This window comes from Mustela putorius, unplaced genomic scaffold (genome assembly GCF_011764305.1).
Source record: "Mustela putorius furo isolate JIRA1106 unplaced genomic scaffold, ASM1176430v1.1 tig00000430_pilon_pilon_pilon, whole genome shotgun sequence".
Lineage (NCBI taxonomy): Eukaryota > Metazoa > Chordata > Mammalia > Carnivora > Mustelidae > Mustela > Mustela putorius.
In genome coordinates this window covers 4,117,868-4,142,802 of record NW_025421377.1, presented here as the reverse complement: position 1 = coordinate 4,142,802, position 24,935 = coordinate 4,117,868, and the positions used below count along the sequence as shown (strand labels likewise).

The window sequence follows — 24,935 nt, the reverse complement described above, 5'->3', positions numbered from 1 at the left end:
GAAAATAATTACTGTGCCACCAATGAAAAGAATACACCAGTGGATAAATAAACTCCCTGGATACTAAATTCTTTGAATTGATGTTATTGATGAAGCAAACTTCTATCCCACCCTCAGGAATTCAATATTTGGGCATAAATGAATTTCAATTGCTTCACAACCCAAGACTTCAGTAAAACAAGCTTAAATCCTAAGCCATCAAGTACAAATTTTCAAAGGGCTCCCCTATGTATCCTGACATCTCCAGAAACACCCAAGGAACATTAGGCCCTTCAAATAGTATAAAAACTTCTGGAACAAAAACAAATGTTGATATATATTCAATGAAGAAAAAAATTACTATTCAAGAAAGTACAGAATTTAGCTAATATTTTGAGCAAGTCCTGCTATAACCATGGACAACCTAATTTAACAATCTCTACTATTATACAGAAGTATTCAAACTTTTAAGATGGGTACTCATACACAGATAGTTCTATCGATATGGTACCCAAAGAAGTGGGTGAGAATCACACCAGGGTATCTGTAAAACTACAAATTCCTGGGGCCTATCTGGTCCTTCAGTCAAGCCACAAGTTTCACTAGTAACCAACAAGTTACTCAGTGTCTCATAACAGCAAACACAGCATTAAAGACACCTAACAAAAGACAGCAGACCAGCGAAGAACACTGTTTTACAAAGAAAAACACAGATCCCAAAGCAGGCCCTCCAGTACTAGGGGATCCTAAGGAAGCAACAATCTCTATGGGATTGTGTTTTTCTCATATTAAAAATAAGGAGGTTTAATCAGCCAACAGCCAAAATCTGTAATTCTACATTTCTGTTCATACCACTTCATGAGTAGGACAAAGCAATATTAACATAATCAAGTAAAATTCACTTTCTTCTTTATTTGTGTACCGATTCACTAGTAATAAAACAGTAAACTGACTGAACTTTTGATCTACTTGTCTGAAATACAAAACCCTGGTAAAAATCTGTTACATACTGAAATATGAAGGAAAATTGTTTCTCCAGAAACATTCTAATTACCTTCATTTTTAACACTGCTTGTCTGCAGATCTGTGGGATGACCCTGAAGTGAAAGGGTCACACACAAAACACACACAAAAAAACAGGGCGCCTGGGTGGCTCAGTTTGGTTAAGCCACTGCCTTCGGTTTGGGTCATTTTCCCAGAGTCCTGGGATTGAGTCCTGCATCAGGCTCCCAACTCCCTGGGAAGTCTGCTTTTCTCTCTGACCTTCTCCCCTCTCATGCTCTCTCCTTCTCTCTCTCAAATAAATAAAATCTTAAAAAAAAAAACCAAAAACCCACACACACCTCACGCGCGCGCGCACGCACACACACACACACACACCCCAAAACAAAACAAAAAAACCCTGAAGAAATGATACTTTAAAACATTTGCTTAAAAAAAAAAATCATTTGCTTAAAAAACAAAACAAAACAAAACAGGCATTTGAAGGCAGTATAGGGCACATTTTTAGCATCTTTTTTTTTATTCACCAGAAAAAGAAATATTTGTGCATGGGGATGCCTTACAAAGAATGATTAAAGTAAGGCTAAAATTTCTTTTACTTGTTACCAAAACACAGTAAGAAAGTGACAGCAAATAGCTGGTTGAGTAGCTAACAAAATCCTAGGGTCTAAAAAGTCAGAGTTCAGAGAGGAAATGAGACAATTAACTCTAAGTTATAGTGAGGAAGCATTCTTTATTCTTTCACATCCCTGACAAAAACTAGCCTCTCACTAGCTGACAATACCAGTCTCAGTGAGGAGTTATATATAATTACAGAAGAAAAAAGAGTACCATATTATTAGTTTCTAGAGCTTAAGATAAATAAAGCAAGCACCAAATCTTTCTGGTTTTCTGAGAAGTAGCGTAAAAATGGGAAATGAATCAGTAGGATAACATTCTGCAGCTTCTTAATAAATGTTATAGTTTAATAAAACTACCTATTTATATAAAGGGGCCTAATGTAGAAAGCATTTCATTAAATTATAGCAATGCTCCATATTACCCTTAGTCAGCTGTCAAGACTCTGAAATGTGTACTTCAAGAATCTTTTCATTGTAAAGAGGAAAGGGGTCACTTGAGAGAGACTGCTTGCTTTAGAGTTAAGCCTGTGGTATTTCATTATAAAATGTATAGTCAAACCATAATACTTTACTAAAAACATAAAACTATCCCATCCTCCCTAAAAGCCTTTTAAAAATGTGTACCATTATCAGTACAATTAGGTGAGGATATTTCACATGTTCAAGTTTTCCTGTTTCTTCAGGTTGAGAATCCTTTTATGATCTCCTGAGAATGACACTGTGATTTTCTTAGTCTCATTATTTTCACTTACTCTTTTCATTCCTCTTCTTTATTTACTCAGGTTTTGTGTACTGAAATATTTTTTTAAATCTCTTATACACAAATATGAAAAGTGCAGCTATATAAATAAGAATGAATTGCCATTTCTATTAAAAAGAAATGTAGAGGCAATACTCTCACCACCATCTTAAAATGAAAGCCAGGGCATCCATAAACCCTTAATATAGTATGAAAAATTCTGTGCACATGTGCATTTTGGGATGGCAAGGGATATAATTTTTATTCGATTCTCAAAGGTATCTGTGACCTGAGAAATTGTAAGGACCACTCTGCAGCAAAGCAAGATCATATGCTTCATTTAATGTCATAACTCCAATTTTCTCATAAAGGTCTCTTTTTTTGTAGTCTCTATCATATATTCTGAGATTATGTCCCCAAGGGGGAATAATCGATTCTTGGGGTATGAAAAAAATCTTAGTTACCATAATAATTTATGGTCCTCATAGTACATAAAGATATGCAGGGTGGATCTGTGGTATAAATATCATGATGGGAGGTGGTAGGCAAAAAGGAAAAAAAAATGTCTGAAAAGGCACTCTTGAGGGGCTAATAACGGAAAACGGTTGAGAAACACTGATCTAGAATAAGAAAATACGAAGTCATAGAGTAGTAACTACTCTAGAGAGTTCCTGCACAAAGTAACATGCAGGGTATGGTTACCAGTCATTGAAGCAGAGTATAACCTGCCTTTCTTTGCTCCACATACACGATGTTTTATGTAAAATGAACTCTGAAAACACGTTAATGAACAAGCAAGTCTATATGTTGAATAAACCACTGAAATTTCGACATTTGTTACTATTCTTCCACATCTTAAGACCTATTTAATAACCCCCACAAAATTATACCTCAACTAGACTTCAACTTTAACAATTAAAATACTTACTTTCTTCCTGCATCCGAGCTAGAATCTGTACATCGGTTACATCATTTAGCTTATAATTGGATCCAATTGAATCTTCATCTAATTCTGAAGCACTTAACTCACTGTCTATAGAGGATTGAGGGCTGAGTGGAGGATTTCTGTCTGATGAACTTTTCAAATTACCTTAAAAAAAAAAAAGATTTGAGATTTGGTTAAACAAAAACTGAATAAACATCTGTTCTAATTAATTTTATATTAAATCTTTGATCCAGTTCACCATTATTCTGTTTTGTTTAAAAAATACCCAAATACTGAAATTAAAAATTGACCTCAATAAGAATAAAGAAGATGGAGCACCTGGCTGGCTCAGCAGTGGAGTGTGTGACTTTTATCTCCGAGTTGTAAATTTGAACTCCAAGTTGGGTGAAGAGATTACTTAAAAAAACAAAAGATAAAATCTTAAAAAAAAAAAAAAAAGAATAAAGAGGACTATAGGGTCTCCTTCATACATTATGGCATAAAAACAAAACATTTTAACTATAAATTATCTGTCCTCTTATGAAACAATTAAGCTTTTACCACAGTGCTTGGCAAGTAGGTAGTGTCCAATACATGTTAGAGGATTCCAACTTTTTTAAGACAGCCAGTGGAACTGCTTATAAACAGATGCATTTATGATGTGTCTTCTCCTCTCAAAGTTACTCGTTAGCAAATACCATTATTTTTTTCCCTGAATAAAAGCATCTACTTTTCCTAAACAAGAAAACTGTAATTTGAGGAAAATCAAGATTCCTTAGAGACTTAGGAGCAAACCAAAAAAGAACACTATGCTCATTTTTCCTGCATTATGCCATGTTTACAAAATTCCTTTGTCCAACTAGTAATGGGGATACACAGAGCCCTCTGAAGTGCAGCAGTGAAGCCCAAAGATGGAATAAAGAAAATAAATAAATTTTAAAAAGCATTCTGGAGTGCCTGGGTGGCTCAGTGGGTTAAGCCTCTGCCTTCAGCTCAGGTCATGATCCCAGGGTCCTGGGATCGAGCCCCGCATCGGGCTCTGTGCTCAGCAGGGAGCCTGCCTCCACTTCTCTCTCTGCCTGCCTCTCTGCCTACCTGTGATCTCTGTCTGTCAAATAAATAAATTAAATCTTTAAAAAAAAAAAAAAAAGCATTTAATCACTCAAAACAAAAAGGGATAGAAGACAGGTCAGAGGAATAACGGATACACTTATTAACTTATAAAATAATAATAATTTAAATGGTTTAAATACTTTTTTAGTTATTTTAAATATTTATTTAGTTATAAATAATAACTTATTTCTAAGGAAATGCTTTCATCAGATCATCAACTTCTGGTGAAGCATAAAGTCCCAACACTGTCACTAATATTTCTAATACAGGTTGATTTGAAATCAATCAATCAATTCCCAGAACTCTTTACCATAAAAGTCAGCTTTCACAGAGTGTTGTATGTAATTGATGAATCCCTAAATTCTACACCCAAAACCAACTTTACCATATATGTTAACTAGAATTTAAATAAAAACTTGAAAAGAAAGAAAAAAGTCAGCTCCAACATGAAAAGACTATAAGTAAGAGTTAATGTGTACATTATGAAGAAGAACACAGTACATATGACAGGAAAAGTACTACAAGGTCAAGCTCAAATAGTGCCCAAATAAAATTATATTAAACAAATATTTTTAGGATGCAGTCATGGGTGACATGAATAGCAGCAAGTAACAACTTACGTACAAAATAAACAGCAGGATCAAAAGAGTCAACAGACTAGGGAATACACAGGTCAAAAATTTGGGGTGGTTAACAATAACCTTAATTTTTAAGGAAGCTGCAATAATTAGCCATAACAGCAGCAGCAATAAGAGTTAACCAGGGCCTGAATTCCGAAGAACAGTAAGTTAGAGAGAACATGTCTGTCACAGAACCACAATAAACATTCTTTCCCTGAGTTACAGCAGTCTATCCCTCCCCTATCATTTAGGGCTCCACTCTGTCGGCACATTTCACATATGGCCTTCTACTTCTCGTTAAGTGCAATATCTAAGCTTATTAAATAAAGCTTGAATTGTTTAACAAAATAAGTGAAAATAAGAGCTCTTATTTTTAGTGATGCTGGGTGACTCAGTTGATTAAGTGGCTGCCTTTTGCTCAGGTCATGATCCCAAGTCCTGCATCCAGCTCCATGTTCACTGGAGTCTGCCTCTCCCTCTGCCTGCCACTCCCCCTGCTTGTGTGCTCTCTCTATCTCTCTGACAAAGAAATCTTAAAAAAGAAAAAAAAACAAACAAACCGGAAAATGCTATTTAAACAAAAAGAGCTCTTATTTATAGCTTTTACAGCTCAATCAAGCTATTTGGCAAGCATCTATTGGTTAAGAGAATCAAAAGCTTGTTAATCTAATCAAGCAAGATCTACAAACTTAGTACATGGTAAAAAAAACTTCATGAATGTAACCTGGTTTATCTGTATCCCTGGGACCTAGAATAGTACCTGGTGCTCCTCACTGATATTTTCTCTAAGCTCTTAAAAGTTTCATAAATAAAAGAATTTTAACAACTGATGATTATGTTATTTTTGAGGTAGCGCAATAAAATCCTTAATTATTCATTTCATTTTCTCCTTACCTGAATTTCCAGGAAGTATTAGCTGTTTGACTATAGGAGGTCGCACTGGGGTTGAGGATGGAGAATTGAAACCACTGCTGTATGGGCTACTTGCATTCGGACTGTAAGGACTTGTGTAACTCATGGAGTTGAAAGGATTATTATATAAATTCTGCCTCTTGAGAGCTGTGTTAATGAGAAGGGGAGAAATCAAATTTAATAACAGAAAAGTTAACATTTTACTTAAAATTTTTTTTATTAGAAAATTCATTTAAGTCATTATCTCAATTTAAATACAGAAACATTCTTATAGTAGAGGAGGAAATACATCAAATTAGGAATTCCAACAACATATTTCCATTACCTTCAATTGTGCTATGCAAATAAAACAGCAGCTACACCAAACAACAAAAATAGTATCACAGGAAGAATATCTTTTCAACAAATTATTAGCCATTAAATTAATTTACTCCTATCTTGTCAGAAAGTTTGTTCCAACTGTATCAACCCTGAATAGCCTTAAAAAATAAGATGAATGAATAAGTATATTTGTGTCTTCTCATTTTTCTATAACAAGCATGTACTGCGAAGAAAAAGAAAAAAAAATCCTATGAAATGAGATTTAAAAACAGTCTTTCCAGAGGTGCCTGGGTGGTTCAGGAAGTTAAATGTCTGCCTTCAGCTCAGGTCATGATCCTAGGGTCCTGGAATCATCAGGCTCTTTGCTCAGCGGGAAGCCTGCTTCTCCCTCTCCCTCTGCCTGCTGCACCCCGGCTTGTGCTCTTCCGCCCTGACAAATCAATAAACAAAACTTAAAAAAAAAAAAATAAGGGACTCCTGGGTGTCTCAATCAGTTAAGCCTCTGCCTTCAGCTCAGGTCATGATCCCAGGGTCCTGAGATAGAGTCTAGCATTGGGCTCCTTGCTCAGTGGGGAGCCTGCTTCCCCCTCTGCCTGTCACTCCCCCTGCTTGTGTGCTCTCTCTTTCTCACTCTAACAAATAAATAAATAAATAATCTTAAAAAAAAAAAAAAACAACTCTTTCCAAGGTTTGGATTTTTGAAAAATTAATAAAGGAATATTGACTACTTAGACCAGGTTAAGGTCAAACGTGAAATTTTTTTTTTCTTTTAAGATTTTATTTAATATTTGACACAGAAAGAGATATCACAAGTAGGCAGAGAGGCAGCAGAGAGAAGGCGGGGGGGGGGGGGGAAGGAGGCTCCCTGCTGAGCAGAGAGCTGACTTGGGGCTTGATCCCAGGACCTTGAGATCATGACCTGAGCCAAAGGCAGAGGCTTAACCCACTGAGCCACCCAGGTGCCCTGAGAATTCTCTTTTTAAAAGGAAAAAAGCCTCCCCCAGCCTCAGTTTTCTGACCCAAGAATATTTCTGCCAAAAGAGGGAAAAAAATTTATGCTGTGCATATAAAATTGTAGAAACAGTACCAAAGTAGAAATAAGATACTGAGTGCAATTATATACAAGAAATACACTTAAAATAATACTTATTTCCTCTATTCTAGAATCTATAGCTTATTCAATATTTCTAACCACGGCAAAACAGTATGTAGAACATACAGACAAATGTGACATGGCACTACTTTTTAAGAGGTTTACAACCAAGTAGTGCAGGCAGAAAAAAATCCAATGATTTCAGGACAAAATGAAACAAGTACTATCATGAAGGTGTAAGGGGCTGTGGAACTTTTGAAGTAAGAGTAATTCATTACAACCGAGAGAAACCAGGTAAGCCTTTTTGGAATGAAGCCCTGGGGGTAGTCTTGAAGAGGATGAGCAGCAATGTGATAGACACTGAAAATGAGCAAAGGTTGTGCTTTCATCTGTGTTTATAATAGGAACAAAAGCAGTTCCTTGAAAACACATAACATGGTCAGGGAGAAAGAGTGAGTAATATAGCAAGGTAAAGCACATAGCTAAGGGACAAAACAGGAAAATCTGGCTGGGCCAGGTCACAAAGTCCTGGAAACTATGCTTAGGAGAATGATGTTTATATTCATATCAGTGACTTTTGAGCAAGAGTAATATGATCCAATCACTTTAGGAAGAAAACTGATGGACATTTTTATGTTGAATAGATTGGACTGAACCAGGCAGTAGAAGTGACAAATATAAAAAAGAAAAAAAAAGAATAAGTATTAAAAACTAGAAGGATCACTAAAGGAAACAAAGTAAGTCTTTAAAGTGTCTTTAAAGTTTCTGATTTATCTACTGGGAAGAGTGGTGCTTTGGAGAGAAGGAATATGTTTTCTGTTTAGATTTTGTTTAGTTGGATGACATAGAAGAAGCTGGATAATGCGATTTTGTCCATATTCACCATGAGATAACATGCCACACTTTAAACATACTTAGGATGTAGTATGTGCCATGATCTCAAAAATACACATCTGAGCAGAAACTAAGGTGCTAATTTCTCCCCTTTTACTCTTTGATCTCCTTTTAAGCTTATTCTCTTCTATTTGGTTATTTGTTTAATCGTCAGCATGTCAAGTCCTCAGCCCTTTTGTCTTCTCACTCTATATTCCTTCTCCTAAGAAATCTCATTCATACCCATGACATCAGTTATTATCTGTATTCCCCAAACTCGCCATTATTTGTATCTCCAGTCCTAAGCTTTCCTGGTCTTCAGTCCTGTATGTGCTGCCCATTTAATGTCTCCTCTATGGGTCTGGCGAATGCACTTCAGAGCCAACATTTCCAAATTCAAATTCATGATTTTCCCACTAACACTGAATTCTCTTTCTGGGTGGATTATCTCAGAATGATTAATAACATTCATGCTGTCACACAAGCTGGAAACCTAGATCATTGTTGATACTTCTCCCAAATGTCCTCAAATCTGGTTCATTCATTTTTCCTACCACATCTTTTCATCTCCACTACCATCAACACACATTGCCCAGCTGTCACTATCAACTCCCCTTAAAAGCACCCTATATTCATTCACTTTTGGCCCTTTCCAATGTACTCTCCATACTACAGCTAGCAACCTTAGCCAAACTGCAAACCTGATCATGTCTTCCTGCCCATACACACCATACCCTTGAATGAAACTCTCCAATATCTTTCTATTGCTTTTAGAAAACATAATCTATAAGGCCTTAAAAAGTCTGGCTCCTACGTATCTTTCTGGCCATCCCTCAGATCTCTCCCTTCCTTAGTCTTCTCCAGCCACATGCTGCCTTGCTCCAGGTCATTAAATGTTGGCCATACTCCCCACAACATGCTCCCAGACCTCCCACAGAGCTTTTTTTTTGCAGATGCTGTTTTCTCTACTTGGAATGTTTCTCCCTCTTTCGCCTTCCCCCTTAAATCATTCATATCTTTCTGAATCTTTAGGATTCAGGTCAAACATTGCTCCCTGAGGAAAAATTCCTATTTCTCAAAGCTCAAAGCACTAGGCACCATTCTTTCATTACAAATCACCAGTTATAAAAATTATTTGTATTAGTACGTTTCCCCTAGTAGAAGACAAACTCCATGAATTTAGGTACAGTGTTAGTTTTTCCTCATTATGTATCCTCTATCCTTTCCTCAAAGTCTGATACACACCAGGCTCTCAGTAAATATTAACTGGATATATACATGATGAATAAGATTAGTCTTTTTTTTAATAAGATTAATCTTAACAGAGGATCTGGACACCTTATGAATGGATGAAATAATAAAACAGAGGGAATCCAGGCAAAAGAGACACGGGTCACCATAAACTTAAAAGGCAGGCAGACAGGGGACAGGGAACTAGGAAACTGAATGGATACAGAATTTTCATGTGGGATGGTGAGAAAGTTCTGGAGATGCACAGCGCGGATGGATGCACAGCAACGTGCATATACTTAATGCCACTGAACTATATATTTAAAAAAAGACTGAAGTGGGAAATTTTATGTTATATAAATGTTACCATAATGAAGAAAGTTGGACAAAGAAGGAAGACCCTCTCCAAAGAAGACTTCAAAGAAAACAGCAGGGAGGATACGAAAGGGCAAAAAACACAATGCACTATCATAAAAGAATAAAAGAAGAACATCTTAGGGACGTGAAGCAGCACAGTGCAGAGAAGCTGAGAGTGACAGAGCAGAATCCATTCTCTTAGAATACAGTAGTTATATTTCTAGGGAGCTCTGCTTTATCAAAGAAACACACCTGAAAAATAATCTCCTACTAACTTGGAAAAAGGGGGGGGGGAATTTAGGACAAAGGTTCAAATTTGCAATAACCAAGTTATTCTTCTTTTCAATATATATTACAGGGGTGCCTGGGTGGCTCAGTGGGTTGAGCCTCTGCTTTCGGCTCAGGTCATGGTCTCAGGGTCCTGGGATCGAGCCTCGAATCAGGCTCTCTGCTCAGCGGGGAGCCTGCTTCCCGGCCCCCTTTCCACCTGCCTCCCTGCCTACTTGTCATCTCTGTCAAATAAATTTAAAATAAATAAATAATAAATAAATAAGTAGACATTATATTTGTAGCTGCAGCTGCTGCTCTGTTTGTAACCATAAACTCTAACCACTGTTAAATCCAGGACATGATTACACCTAGTTTAAGAGTTAACAGTTTCTCTTACATACTCCTACTATTTTTAATACCTTGTGATATAATAAAGCAACAAACTACTCCCTCAAATTGCTATTTTTGAGGTGCTATTTTGTTTTTCTCCTTCTAAGTGCAACTTAACTATTTTCCAATTCTTAATAGTTCCTACTTTTTAGGATGTTTTAAGCCAAGGTTTAGTAAACTATAGCCTGTGAGCCAAATCTAACCCATCACCTCTTTTGGTAAATAAAGTTTTACTGGAACACACCCACCCCAATTCACAGTCCACAAAGCCTAAGATGCTTCCTATCTGGCTGTTTACAAAAAAAGCCTGCCAACTCTTGTTCATAGGTTTATTTAACTATTATCTGCCACACCCATTAGAGTACAAGCTCTGGTCTGTTTTATTCATTGCAATACCCTAAGAGCTGAGAACAATACGTAGCACATAATAGGTTACGAACATATAGTACTGAATGAAGAAAATTCCTAACTATAAAATATACTTACATTATTTCTAAGGTGAGACAGAGTATTAGTTGTTAGTAAAGATTTTTTATTAATTATTTTTATTAACAGATAATGTATTATTTGCTCCAGGGGTATAGTTCTGTGAATCGTCAGGCTTACACACTTCACAGCACTCACCATAGCACATACCCTCCCCATGTCCATAAGGCAACCACCCTCTCCACACCCCCCCTTCCCCCAGCAACTCTCAGTTTGTTCTGTGAGATTAAGAGTCTCTTATGGTTTGTCTCCCTCCCAATCCCATCTTGTTTCATTTTTTCTTTCTTTACCCCTCACGGCCCCTTGCCCTGCCTCTCAAATTCCTCATATCAAGGAGATCATATGATAACTGTCTTTCTCTGACATATTTTGCTCAGCATAATACGCTCTAGTTCCATCCATGTCGTTGCAAATGGCAAGATTTCATTTCGTTTGATGGCTGCCTAGTAGTCCATAGTAGTCCTCAATTTATTTCATATATATATATATACACACACACACACACACACACCACATCTTCTTTATCCATTCATCTGTTGATGGATGTCTAGGTTCTTTCCATAGTTTGGCTATTGCGGACATAGCTGCTATAAACATTCAGGCACAAGTGCTCCTTCGGCTCACTACATTTGTATCTTTAGGGTAAATACCCAGTAGTGCAATTGCTGGGTTATAGAGTAGCTCTATTTTCAACTTTTTGAGGAACCTCCATACTGCTTTCTAGAGTGGTTGCACCAGCTTGCATCCCCACCAACAGCGTAGGAGGGTTCTCCTTTCTCCACATCCTCGCCAGCATCTGTCATTTCCTGACTTGCTAATTTTAGCCATTCTGACTGGTGTGAGGTGGATCTCATTGTGGTTTTGATTTGTATTTCCCTGATGCTGAGTGATATGGAACACTTTTTCATGTGTCTGCTGGCCATCTGGATGTCTTCTTTGCAGAAATGTCTGTTCATGTCCTCTGCCCATTTCTTGATTGGATTATTTGTTCTTTGGGTGTTGAGTTTGGTAAGTTCTTTATAGATTTTTGGTATGTCATTTGCAAACATCTTTTCCCATTCTGTCAGTTGTCTTCTGGTTTTGTTGACTGTTTCTTTTGCTGCGCAAAAGCTTTTAATCTTGAAGAAGTCCCAATGGCTTATTTTCGCCCTTGATTCCTTTGCCTTTGGCGATGTTTCTAGGAAGAAGTTACTGTGGCTGAGGGCAAAGAGGTCGTTGCCTGTTTTCTCAAGGATTTTGATGGATTTCTTTCTCACCTTGAGGTCTTTCATCCATTTTGTGTCTATTTTTGTGTGTGGTGTAAGGAAATGGTCCAGTTTCATTTTTATGCATATGGCTGTCCAATTCTCCCAACATCATTTGTTGAAGAGACTGTCTTTTTTCCTTTGGACATTCTTTCCTGCTTTGTCAAAGAATAGAGCTGAGGGTCTATTTCTGGGCTCTTGATTCTGTTCCATTGATCTATGTGTCTGTTTTTCTTCCATTTCTTTGAAAAAGACTGATGGTATTTTGATAGGGATTGCATTATCCATGTAGATTGCTTTAGGTAGCATAAACACTTTCACAATATTTGTTCTTCCAATCCATGAGCATGGAACATTTCTCCATTTCTTTGTGTCTTCCTCAATTTCTTTCATGAGTACTTTATAGTTTTCTGAGTACAGATTCTTTGCCTCTTTGGTTAGGTTTATTCCTAGGTATCTCATGGTTTTGGGTGCAACTGTAAATGGGATTGACTCCTTAATTTTTCTTTCTTCTGTCTTGTTGTTGGTGTATAGAAATGCAACTGATTTCTGTGCATTGATTTTATATCCTAACACTTTACTGAATTCCTGTAGAAGTTCTAGCAGTTTTGGAGTGGAGTCTTTTGGGTTTTCTAGGTTAAGTATCATACATCTGCAAAGAGTGATAGTTTGACTTCTTTGCCGATCTGGATGCTTTTAATTTCTTTTTGTTTTCTGACTGCTGAGGCTAGGACTTCTAGTACTATGTTGAATAGCAGTGGTGATAATGGACATCCCTGCCATGTTCCTGACCTTAGCAGAAAAGCTCTCGGTTTTTCTCCACCGAGAATGATATTCGCTGTGGGGTTTTCATAGATGGCTTTGATGATATTGAGGTATGTACCCTCTATCCCTACAATTTGAAGAGTTTTGATCAAGAATGGATGTTATACTTTGTCAAATGCTTTCTCAGCATCTATTTAGAGTATTACATGGTTCTTGTTCTTTCTTTTATTAATGTATTATATCACACTAACTGATTTGCAGATGTTGAACCAACCTTGCAGCCCTGGAATAAATCCCACTTGGTCGTGGTGAATAATCCTTTTAATGTACTGTTGGCTCCTACTGGCTAGTATTTTGCTGAGAATTTTCGCATCTGTGTTCATCAAGGATATTGGTCTGTAATTCTCTTTTCTGATGGGGTCTTTGTCTGGTTTGGGGATCAAGGTAATGCTGTCCTCATAAAATGAGTTTGGAAGTTCTCCTTCCATTTCTTTCTTTTTTTTTTTAAACAGTTTCATGAGAATAGGTATTAATTCTTCTTTAAATGTTTGGAAGAATTCTCCTGGAAAACCATCTGGCCCTGGGCTCTTGCTTGCTTGGAGATTTTTGAAGACTGCTTCAATCTCCTTACTGGTTATGGGTCTGTTCAGGTTTTCTACTTCTTCCTGGTTCAGTTTTGGTACTTTATACATCTCTAGGAAAGCATCCATTTCTTCCAGATTGTCAAATTTGCTGGTGTATAGTTGCTTATAATATGTTCCTATAATTGTTTGTATTTCTTTAGTGTTGGTTGTGATCTCTCCTCTTTCATTCATGATTTTATTTATTTGGGTCTTTCCTTTTCTTTTTGATAAGTCTGGCCAGGGGTTTATCAATCTTATTAATTCTTTCAAAGAACCAGCTCTTAGTTTCGTTGATTTGTTCTACCATTTTTTTTGTTTTCTATTTCACCGATTTCTGCTCTGATCTTTATGACTGCTCTTCTTCTGCTGGGTTTAGGCTTTCTTTGCTGTTCTTTTTCCAGTTCTTTAGGTGTAGGGTTAGGTAGTGTACTTGAGACCTTTCGTGTTTCTTGAGAAAAGGCTTGTATCGCTATATACTTCCCTTGCAGGACTGCCTTTGCTGTGTCTCAGAGTTTTTGAACAGTTATGTTTTCATTTTCATTTGTTTCCATTAATTTGTTCAATTCTTTAATTTCCTGGCTGACCGGTTTATTCTTTAGTAGGAAGCTCTTTAGGCTCCAAGTATTTGAGTTCTTTCCAACTTTCCTCTTGTGATTGAGTTCTAGCTTCAGAGCACGGTGGTCTGAAAATACACAGGGAATGATTCAGATCTCTTGGTATCAGTTGAGACCTGATTTGTGACCCAGCATATGATCTATTCTGGAGAATATTCCATGTGCAGAAGAATGTGTATTCTGTTGCTTTGGGATGGATGTTCTGAATGTATCTGTGATGTCTATCTGGTCCAGTGTGTCATTTAAGGCCTTTATATCCTTGTTGATCTCTGGCTTGATCTGTCCATTTCAGTGTGGGGGGGTCTTAAAGTTCCCTACTATTATTGTATTATTGTCGATATATTTCTTTGATTTTGTTATTAATTGGTTTTATAGTTGGCTGCTCCCATGTCAGGGGCATAGATATTTACAATTGTTAGATATTCTTGGTGGACAGACCCTTTGAGTATGATATGGAGTCCTTCCTCATCTCCTATTATAGTCTTTGGCTTAAAATCTAATTTATCTGATATAAGGATTGCCACCCCAGCTTTCTTTTGATATCCATTAGCATGGTAAATTGTTTTCCACCCCCTCACTTTAAATATGGAGGTGTCTTTGGGTCTGAAATGTGTTTCTTGTAGACAGCATATTGATGGGTTTTGGTTTTTATCCATTCTGATACCCTGTGTCTTTTGACTGGAGCATTTAGCCCATTTACATTCAGAGTAACTATTGAAAGATATGAATTTAGTGCCATTGTATTACCTGTAAGGTGACTGTTACTGTATATTGTCTCTGTTTCTTTCCGGTCTACTACTTTAAGGCTCTCTCTTTGCTTAGAGTACCCCTTTCAATATTTCCTGTAGGGCTGGTTTGATGTTTAAAATTCTTTCAGTTTTTGTTTATCCTGGAAGCTTTTTATCTCTCCTTCTATTTTCAGTGATAGCCTAGATGGATATAGTATTTTTGGCTGCATGTTTTTCTCATTTAATACTCTGAATATATCATGCCAGTTCTTTCTTGCCTGCCAGGTCTCTGTGGATAAGTCTGCTGCCAATCTAATATTTTTACCATTGTATGTTACAGACTTCCTGTCCTGAGCTGCCTTGAAGGATTTTCTCTTTGTCACTAAGACTTGTAAGTTTTATTATTAGATGATGGGGTGTGGACCTATTTTTATTGATTTTGAGGGGGGTTCTCTGTGCCTCCTGGATTTTGATGCTTGTTCCCTTTGCCGTATTAGGGAAATTCTCTACTGTAATTTGCTCCAATATACCTTTTAGCCCCCTCTCTTTCTTCTTCTAGAATCCCAATTATTCTAATGTTGTTTCATCTTATGGTATCACATATCTCTCAAATTCTTCCCTTGTGGTCCAGTAGTTGTTTCTCTTTTGCTCAGCTTCTTTCTTGGTCTTCTATATCACTAGTTCTCTCTTCTGCCTCTATTATATTAGCAGTAAGAGTCTCCATTTTTTATTGCACCTCATGAATACTTTTTTGGTTAAAGCTTGGTTAGATTTTAGTTCTTTTATTTCTCCAGAAAGGGCTTTTATTTCTCTAGACAGGGTTTCTCTAATATCTTCCATGCCTTTTTTGAGCCCAGCTAGCACCCTGAGAATCATCATTCTGAACTCTAGATCTGACATATTACCAATGTCGTATTGATTAGGTCCCTAGCCTTCAGTACTGCCCCTTGGTTTTTGCTTTGTTTTTGTGGTGAGTTTTTCCACCTTGTCATTTTATCCAGATAAGAATATATGAATCCAAGAATAAAATACTAAAAGGGTAGCAAAGACCCCAAGAAAATGTACTCTAATCAAATCAGAAGAGACCCCAAATTGGGGGAAGAAAAATGAGTGGGTCAAAAGAAATTTTTAAAAAATTTAAAATATATATATATATATATTAGACAGGTGAATAGAACAGAGCCACCCACTTGATTTTAGGTGTATTTTGGTCTCTTAGAAGAAACTACCTCTCAAAATTTTAAAGAATGAAAAACTTACATATATACAAAAATAAGGGTAAACACAATAAAGGGATGAAATATGACTGTAAAGATGAAAATTTTTAAAAAATTCTAGAAAAAGAATTGATAAGTTGGTTGGAAAAAGAAAGAAAAAAAAAGTGGAGAGAATTTGCTCAGGCTGGAGACTAGAGCACAGCCCTGTGCTAGATCTGGGGTATATTTTGATCTAGTAGAAGAAATTGTATCCCAAATTTTTTTAGGAAAAAAAAAACCTTGTTTGTATACAAAAAATAAAGTTAGATACAATGAAGTTCATGATAAAATATGACTACAATAATGAAGGTTTAAAAAGATTTTTTAAGAAAGGTATTGTTAAGATAAACTAGTTAAAAAAATGTTAAAAGAGGAAAGAGGAAAAGTTTAAAAAATTAGAATAAGAAAAAAAATAAAATTAAAAAAATTTAATTAACTTTGTAAGACTAAAGGATCATGGGGAAAAAGCCACGAATTCCATGCATTACTTTTCCCTAGCTCTGAAGTTCCGCTGTTCTCTTTGATTGGTGAGCTTGGTCTTGGCTGGATGTTCTTGCTGATCTTCTGGGGGAGGGGCTGTTGTAGTGATTCTCAAAGGAGTTTGCCTGAGGCGGAACTGCAATGACCTTGCCAGGGGCCAAGGCTAAATAATCTGCTTGGGTTCGTTCTTGGGGCTTTTGTTCCCTGAACACTTTCCACAGAGCCTTGGAGGATGGGAATGAAAATGGCAGCCTCCAAATCTCTGGCCTGGAGGAGCTGAGAGCTTGGGGCCCCACTCCTCAGTGCACCCTTGGAGAAAAGTGGTCAATCTCTCCTGTCTCCCTGGTCTCCGGCCGTGCTCCAAGCTCACCCAGTATGTGACTGAGCATTTCTGTTTCTGGTGCATGGCCCCATTTGGAGTCTCCATACCCAGCAGGAATGCTCTTCCGGCAGAGGAAGGTGGGGTCCCTGCTCAAAGAGCAGCAGCCTGACTACTGGATCATGGTTTATGGTAACCCCAAGTTGAAAGCTCACTCCTTGGCTCAGTGTCTGTAGTCAGCTTCCCTGCTCTGATACCTGTGAGCTCTGCCACACTCAGATACCCCTGATCCTTCTGTGACCCTGCGGGACCTGACACCACACAGTCACCTCGAGGGCTCCACCCTCACTTAGCCTCTGGAGCAATGTCCCTCAGTGGAACAGACTCCTAAAAGTTTGGATTTTGTGCTCTGTTGTTCACTGCTTACCAGTTCCCAGCCCCTCCCCCTGCAGTCTACCTTCCTTTCACTTTGGATTCACTTCTCTGCATGTCCTACCTTTCAGAAAGTGGTTGATTTTCTGTTCCTAGAATTGCTGCTCTTCTCTTCGATCTCCTATTGGGTTTGTAGGTATTCAGAATGGTTTGATAACTATCTAGCTAAACTCCTACAACCTGATGTTATCTCAGTCTGCTATGCCTCCACCATCTTGACTCTTCTCCCCACATTTGACCAATTTTTTAAGATTTTATTTATTTATTTGACAGACAGATCACAAGTAAGCAGAGAGGCAGGCAGAGAGAGAGGGGGAAGTAGGCTCCCTCCTGAGCAGAGAGCCCAATGTGGGGCTCGATCCCAGGACCCTCAGATCATGACCTGAGCCGAAGGCAGAGGTTTAACCCACTGTGCCACCCAGACGCCCCGACCAAGATGTTTTTAATAAACATCTAAAATAGGGGCGTCTGGGTGGCTCAGTTAAGCATCTGCCTTCAGCTCAGGTCATGATCACGGGGTCCTGGGATCAAACCCCACATTGGTCCCCCTGCTGAGTGGGAAGCCTGCTTCTCCCTCTCCCACTCCCCCTGCTTGTGTTCCTTCTCTTGCTGTGCCCCTCTGTCAAATAAATAGATAAATAAATAAATAAATAAAATCTTTAAAAAACAAAAATTAAAAAAAATCTAAATAACATCACCTAGGGGCACCTGGGTGGCTCAGTGGGTAAATGTCTGACTCTTGATTTCAGCTCAAGTCTTGATCACAGGACCATGAGATCAAGCAGTGCACTGGGCTCTGTGCTTAGTGAGGAGTCTGAGATTCTCTCCCTCTCCCTTGGCTTACACATGTGCGTAAACGCACATGTGCTCTCTCAATAAATAAATCTTTAAATAATATCACCTAACTGGAATGAGTTAGACATTTTCCAGTTATTACAAATTGTCTACTACCTTGCTTATGTATTTCTAATAATCTTATGAATACAATTTAAATCAAGCCCCAGGATATAATTCTAAAAACACTTAATATTCAGAAAAAACATTTTTGGTCTATGACCACACAACCCTGAACACACCAATCTTGTCTGGTCTTGGAAGCTAAGCAGAGTCAGGCCTGGTTAGTACTTAGGGAGGAGAAACAACATTTTTAAAAATCACATAAAAGCATTTCCTTTTTAAAAAAGGATCCCCTACATGAGGAAAAAGTAACAATTTGGTGTCAAAACAGATTCAGAAGCTCTATAATCACATCTTATGTTATTTCCATATAATAACCACAACTTCTAGCCAACCAAGCTATGCTTTATTGTATGCCAGTTTAACTGTTTGGTCTCCCCTTTGTCTTCCCCGAACATTTTCAGCTTACACTCTAATAAAAGAGCATGATTTTAACAGTTAAGCAAAATAAGCAATTTTAAGTACATGGCTATCAAGTAAACACAAGGCAAAACAAAAAACAAAACAGAAAACCTATTTAGGATGAGTAATCACATATCAGATCCTCATTACATAAGTATTCCAAAAAAACAGTAACATTCTTAAGGGATTGAAATTCCAAGAAAGAGTCAATAATATTTTTCCTACATTTCTACCCACACTGGCTGCTATATTAAATGCCATAAGTAGTGACAGACACATTTTGTCAGCTTTGTGAGTGCTATTAAACAAAAGAGCATAAAAGCAATGTGAACTAAAATGCCAAGTTAGAAACAAAAAACAAGGGAAGGAAAATGAATTCATTTATTAAGTACCTACTATGAGCCAGAGAAACATGTTATGTTCTTGCATAAACATTATCATCTAATCCTTAAAATAACCATACAAAGTTCATCATTCTTATGAGAAAACTGAGTTCACAGAAGTTAAATAATGCTCAGAGTCACTTAGTAACTAAGTGCTAGAGTGAGAACGATGTCTCTTAGGTTCTCAGCCTGTACCTTTCCACCACATCAGAATTTTCCCCAAGGGTAGTGAGATGATTTTAGATGATACTGAATCTTTTTTTTTTTTTTTTTAAGATTTTACTTATTTATGAGAGAGAGAGAGAGCATGAGAGGAGAGAGGTCAGCAGGAGAAGCAGACTCCCCGTCAAGCAGGGAGCCGGATGTGGAACTTGATCCCGGAACTCCAGGATCATGACCTGAAGCCAAAGGCAGGCGCTTAACCAACTGAGCCACTCAGGCGCCCCCTATTTTTTTTTTTTTTTAAACTGTTATTTGTTTTAACTTGCATTGGAAGGAAAAAAAAAAAAACCCTGCTGTAAAAAAACCTATTGTTTCATGGAAATTTTAAAAAAGATTTTTAAAAATTTATTCATTTGAGAGAGAAAGAGAGAGTGGGTGAGTTCATGAGCAGGAGAGAGCGTCAGAGGGAGAAGCAGACTCCCAGATGAGCAAGGAGCTTGATGTGGGGCTCCATCCCAGGACTCCAGGACCATGACCTGAGCCAATGACAAACGCTTAACCAACTGAGTCACCCGGGTGCTCCCATGGATATTATTTTTTAGGATGAAATGAAATAAAAATGAAAAGATTGGGGGACAAAAGCTATTAAGTAATAGTACAAGGTTATGTGCTTATGGCAAAAACTCATGACGGCATGCACAACGAGATTCAAAAAACACTATAAAAGAAAGAACAGCCTTCCTAAAAATATACCCACTCAACCTTTATCTGTTTTTTTTTTTATTAAAGAAAGAGATGAATTTAAAAGTAAAATTATAGACATACCTGACATAGTTTGATCAAGTTTGTGGATAAGAGATTTTTTAGCACATTCAACATCAGGACTTGGGTAATCCAAAACTTGCCTGCACCAAACTAATGGGCTAACTGATTTCTGCATTGGTGTAAGTTTTTTCTTTGGTGATGAATACAGCCTAGAAGAAAACAAAAACATAAGGGTGGCATTCATTATTAAGCACAAGGTCATAGATAGAGATCCTTTTGGACAGATTTAAATTGGGAGGGGGCACTGTACATGTCACAGATTATCTACAAAATCATCCACATTTTACTTCATGCATAAAAAGAAAATGACACTAAAACAAGCCAAATTTCAAATTTCAAATAAACCCAAATGAAGCCAACTGTCCAATCCTAAAATGTCTAACTTTTCTTATAGTCTCATTACAAAAACTGTGAGTAAACATCTATCTTTACAACAGTTAATTCTGTTTTCACTAGTATTTAGCCAACTCCTTAATATAACCATATCATTAAGTATTGTCTAGGAGACAGAATAAGGAGATAAATACCTATTTTCCACCTCCCAGTCCCCTTCCTACCACAAACCACACAGAAAATCTCCTATTAGTGATTCATTCCTTTTAGTTCAGCAGTACACACTCTATAGCCCTATAAATCCTTAATAACTTAGTATGAATCCATTTATGAAGTTTACTTCAGTCTCGGGAAAGAAGAATAGGATAGTATTTTATAAGCTCCTGTGGAAAGGATCAAAAAAGAAAAGGTAAGCATAAGACAAGGGAAAGAAACACTTAGTTTTTCTACTTCATAGTTTTTTCCTCAGATTGGTCTAGATTATGTCAATTGATACTGATTTATTTCAAATATGACGCCATATGAAAAATGTGAAGTTACCTGAATTCTAACCAGAGTGGTTCCCAAATTAAGATACTTTAAGTGGAATTAATGAAGTAAAAAAAGCATAATTATATTTATCCACATAGTTAAATGTTTCAATAAGGCCAGGAGTTAGTAATTTCACATTTTACACTGACCAATTTAGGGCAATAAAATGAAGTGTGTTCTGGCACAAGTACTTCAATATATCTCTATCGTACTAGAATTGACGAACTACTTGCTAGTGACACCATATATATTTTCCATCTCTTTTCTCATCTCTTCTACTTATAACGTAGCTGTGTCACATCAACTATTTAACTCTTCTCAAAATAATCAAGGCTAACAGGGTAATTTCTCTAGTCAACAATCCATGTTTATTTGGATAAAAATGGAATGAAATCTCAATTTATTAAATAACTTATTAACAGTTCAAAACAAAAAGAAACCAAGGGGGGGGGGCTCATTCTCTTTCCAAGTTAAACACTACAAATGTTTCATAATCAAGCTCTGTCACAGCATTCCCACTGTAATTGTGATTACTATCATATACAGATATTCTAGGTTAGCAAATACTTAATGAACAAAACCTCTTAGGTGACCAAGCATTAATGAAATAACTTTCTAATAGTATCATCACTCTTTCAACATACAACTTTTCCCTACACTGACTGGTGTCACACAGTTTACCCATATGATTCATGTGTAGTTAGTTTCACAGCTAATAGTAGAGGAATATACTAATTGTAAAAAGTGCAAGGAGAGTGAGCCTCAAAAACATGCTCAAAGAAGCCAGACCAAAAACATACGTAGTATGATTCCATTTATATGAAATGTCTAGAAAAGAACACAGAGCAGAAATTAGATTACAACGCCTAGGACTGGAACAAGGAAGGGGGAAGAGATTTCTTTTAAGGTGACAGAAATGTTCTAATATGTTGGTGGTGATGGTTGTGGTAACAATGTCATGACTGTAAATATACTATATTCTTGAATTATATGATGAGTTTTCTTGTACATGAATTACACAGGTATGGGTAAATTTTATAGTATGTAAATTATATCCCAATAAAGCTTTCATAAAAAATTGTAAGGTGCTTTTAGAATCTTTAAAAAGACAGAATCTACTATAAACTACTTGAATAAAAGAATAATTCAACATCAATTACACTATAGCATCATTATCTCTCCTATATTGCATGCATGGAAGCTTTCCTATTTTTGTTAATGGCACCATAACTCTTTCACAAAGAGTGGCTCACTCTTAAAGCGGCTACCTTCGACTCAGGTCATGATTCCTGGATCCTGGGATCAAGCCCAGCAGGATCCTGCTTCTCCCTTGCCCTCTGCCTGCTACTTCCCCTACCTGTGCTCTCTCTGTCAAATAAATAAATAAAATCTTAAGAAAGAAAGAGAAAGACACAAACCAGTCTTTATTTGCAGACAACATGATCCTGTATATAGAAATGACTTTGTAGGAATCCACCAAAACCAAAAATATCCAACTAGAATAAATGTGTTTAGTAAGATTTGGGCCCCACCCAAATCTTAATAGGCAAAAAATCAATTGTATTTCTAAACATTATCAATGAATAATTAAAATAGGATATGACAAATGAAGTACAATGGTACACTGAAAACAAACAATGTTGAGATAAATTAAAAAGACAAATGTTCATAGACCTGAAGACTCAATATTGTTAAGATATCAATTTTTCTAGACTGATCTACACAACTGACACAATCCCTAAAAAAAATCTCAATAGGCATGCCTATATATATATAGATAGACAGGCTAATTCTAAAAGTTATAGGAAAATGTAAAGAGCAAAGAATGGTCAAAATAATTTTGAAAAAGGAAAAAGTCCTTAAAAACCAAACCAAACCAAACAACAAGAAAAACAAACCCTGAAAATCCCTGGTCTTACTTCCTCCTGATCCATTCTATACAATGAAGCCTAATTGTTTTCTAAAATATGTATCTGAGTATGTTAATATTCCTGTGCTAAAAATTCTGTGCCACTTTCCTTTTTGCCCTTATGATAGAACCCTTTCCAAAAAATGGCCCCCACAGCCCTTGAGGCATGAGCAGTGATCTGTTGCAATACTCTTTTTTTTTTTTTTAAAGCTACATTTCTCATCCTCCTCCCCCACCCAAATCTTAATAACAGCCATATGGTACTAATTTCTATTCCTGGAAAGCCCAACACTTTCGCTTCTAGGTCACATGTGCATGTTCTTCCCTCTGCCTGAAACAAGGCAATCCTACTCCTTGCTTATCTCACCCTCCCTTGCCCAACCTCAGCCAGCCTATTCCTACTTTTTACTGCATCCTGGCATAAACTGCACTTCACCAGGGAAACCTTTCTTCAACACCTCTCATAAGACTAGTACTATATAGTGAAGCAAGGTGTTTGTAACAAAGCATCTTTGCAGCCACTTAAACATGTCCCATCAAAAAGGAAATTCCTCTAACATTCATTCTAGTTACAAAAGACCTACTTTATAATTTGTTCATTTTTGTCCTTTTGAAGTTTTTAAGTTAGTATTTATAAGCTGAAAAGAGACATTTAAAAAACATACTAGAGACAATAAAAATGCTAAAATATGGGTAAACCTCAAAAATATATTAAGTAAAAGAAGCCAGCCACAAAAGAGTGCATCCTATACGTTTATATATTCATTCAGCCACAAGAGAGCACATCCTATATTGTTTATAACAGAATGTCTAGGATAGGCCAATCTATGAGAAAAAAAAGTTGATTAGTGGCTGCCTAGGGATGGGAGAGGGATAAGGGGAAGAGAAATGGGAAGTGACTGTTAATGGGTACATGGCTTCTTTGGGGATGTTGAAAATACTCTGAAACAAGACTACGGTGATGGTTGTACTATTCTGTAAATAGACTGGAAACCACTGAATACTAAAAACCCTAGTACACTTTAAATAGACAATTTTGTAGTATGTAAATTATCTCAATAAAGCTGTTTTAAAAATCTGTTAGAAATAAACTGGCCCTCTCAGACACATGAAAAAAGGCTCAACATCACTCGGCATCAGGGAAATACAAATCAAAACCACAATGAGATACCACCTCATACCAGTCAGAATGGCTAAAATTAACATTAGGAAATGACAGATGTTGGTAAGGATGCTGAGAAAGGGGAACCCTCCTACACTGTTGGTGGGAATGCAAGCTGCTGTAGCCACTCTGGGAAACAATATGGAAGCTCTTCAAAAACTTGAGAATAGGGGCGCCTGGATGGCTCAGCATCTAAGCGTCTGCCTTCGGCTCAAGTCATGATCCCAGAGTCCTGGGATCAAGCCCTGCGTTTGGGCTCCCTGCTCAGTGGAAGCCTGCTTCTTCCTCTCCCTCTGCCTTCAGGTCCCCCTGCTTGTGCATGCTCACTCTGTCAAATAAATAAAATCTCCAAAAAAAAAAGTTGAAAAAAATTGAAAATAGAGCTACAACCCAGCAACTGCACTATTGTGTATTTACCCCAAAGACACCAATGTAGTGATCTGAAGGGGCACCTGCACCCACATGTTTATAGCAGCGATGTCCACAATAGCCAAACTATGGAAAGAGCCCAGATGTCTATCAACAGATGAATGGATAAAGATGTGAGATATATTATATATATATATATATATGTACTTGTATGTATTTATATATATTTAATTATATAATAAGATCTATAATGGAGTATTATGCAGCTATCAAAAATGAAACCTTACCATTTGTAACAACATGGCTGGAACTAGAGGGCACTATGCTAAGTGAAATAAGTCAATCAGAGAAAGACAATTATATGATCTCACTCATATGTGGAATTTAAGAAACAAAACAGAGGAGCATAGAGGAAGTGAGGGGAAAATAAAACAAGATCAAACCAGAGGGGGAGACAAACCATGAGACTCTTAATCATAGAAAACAAACTGAGGGCTGCTGGGGGGGAGGA

General features: G+C 37.1%; 1 protein-coding gene across 3 annotated transcripts in view; it reads right to left on the bottom strand.

The window, feature by feature from the left end:
- The window catches only part of SLAIN2 (SLAIN motif family member 2), a 93,036-nt gene that overhangs the window by 37,152 nt on the left and 30,949 nt on the right, over positions 1 to 24,935 (bottom strand). For all 3 annotated transcript variants that reach the window (XM_045079721.1, XM_045079720.1, XM_004764931.3), the window contains exons 2-4: positions 20,121 to 20,269; positions 5,893 to 6,057; positions 3,269 to 3,430 (exon numbers count right to left, since the gene is read on the bottom strand). In XM_045079721.1, coding sequence (XP_044935656.1) covers positions 3,269 to 3,430; positions 5,893 to 6,057; positions 20,121 to 20,269 — 476 coding nt within the window. The remainder of the gene's footprint in view (positions 1 to 3,268; positions 3,431 to 5,892; positions 6,058 to 20,120; positions 20,270 to 24,935) is intronic.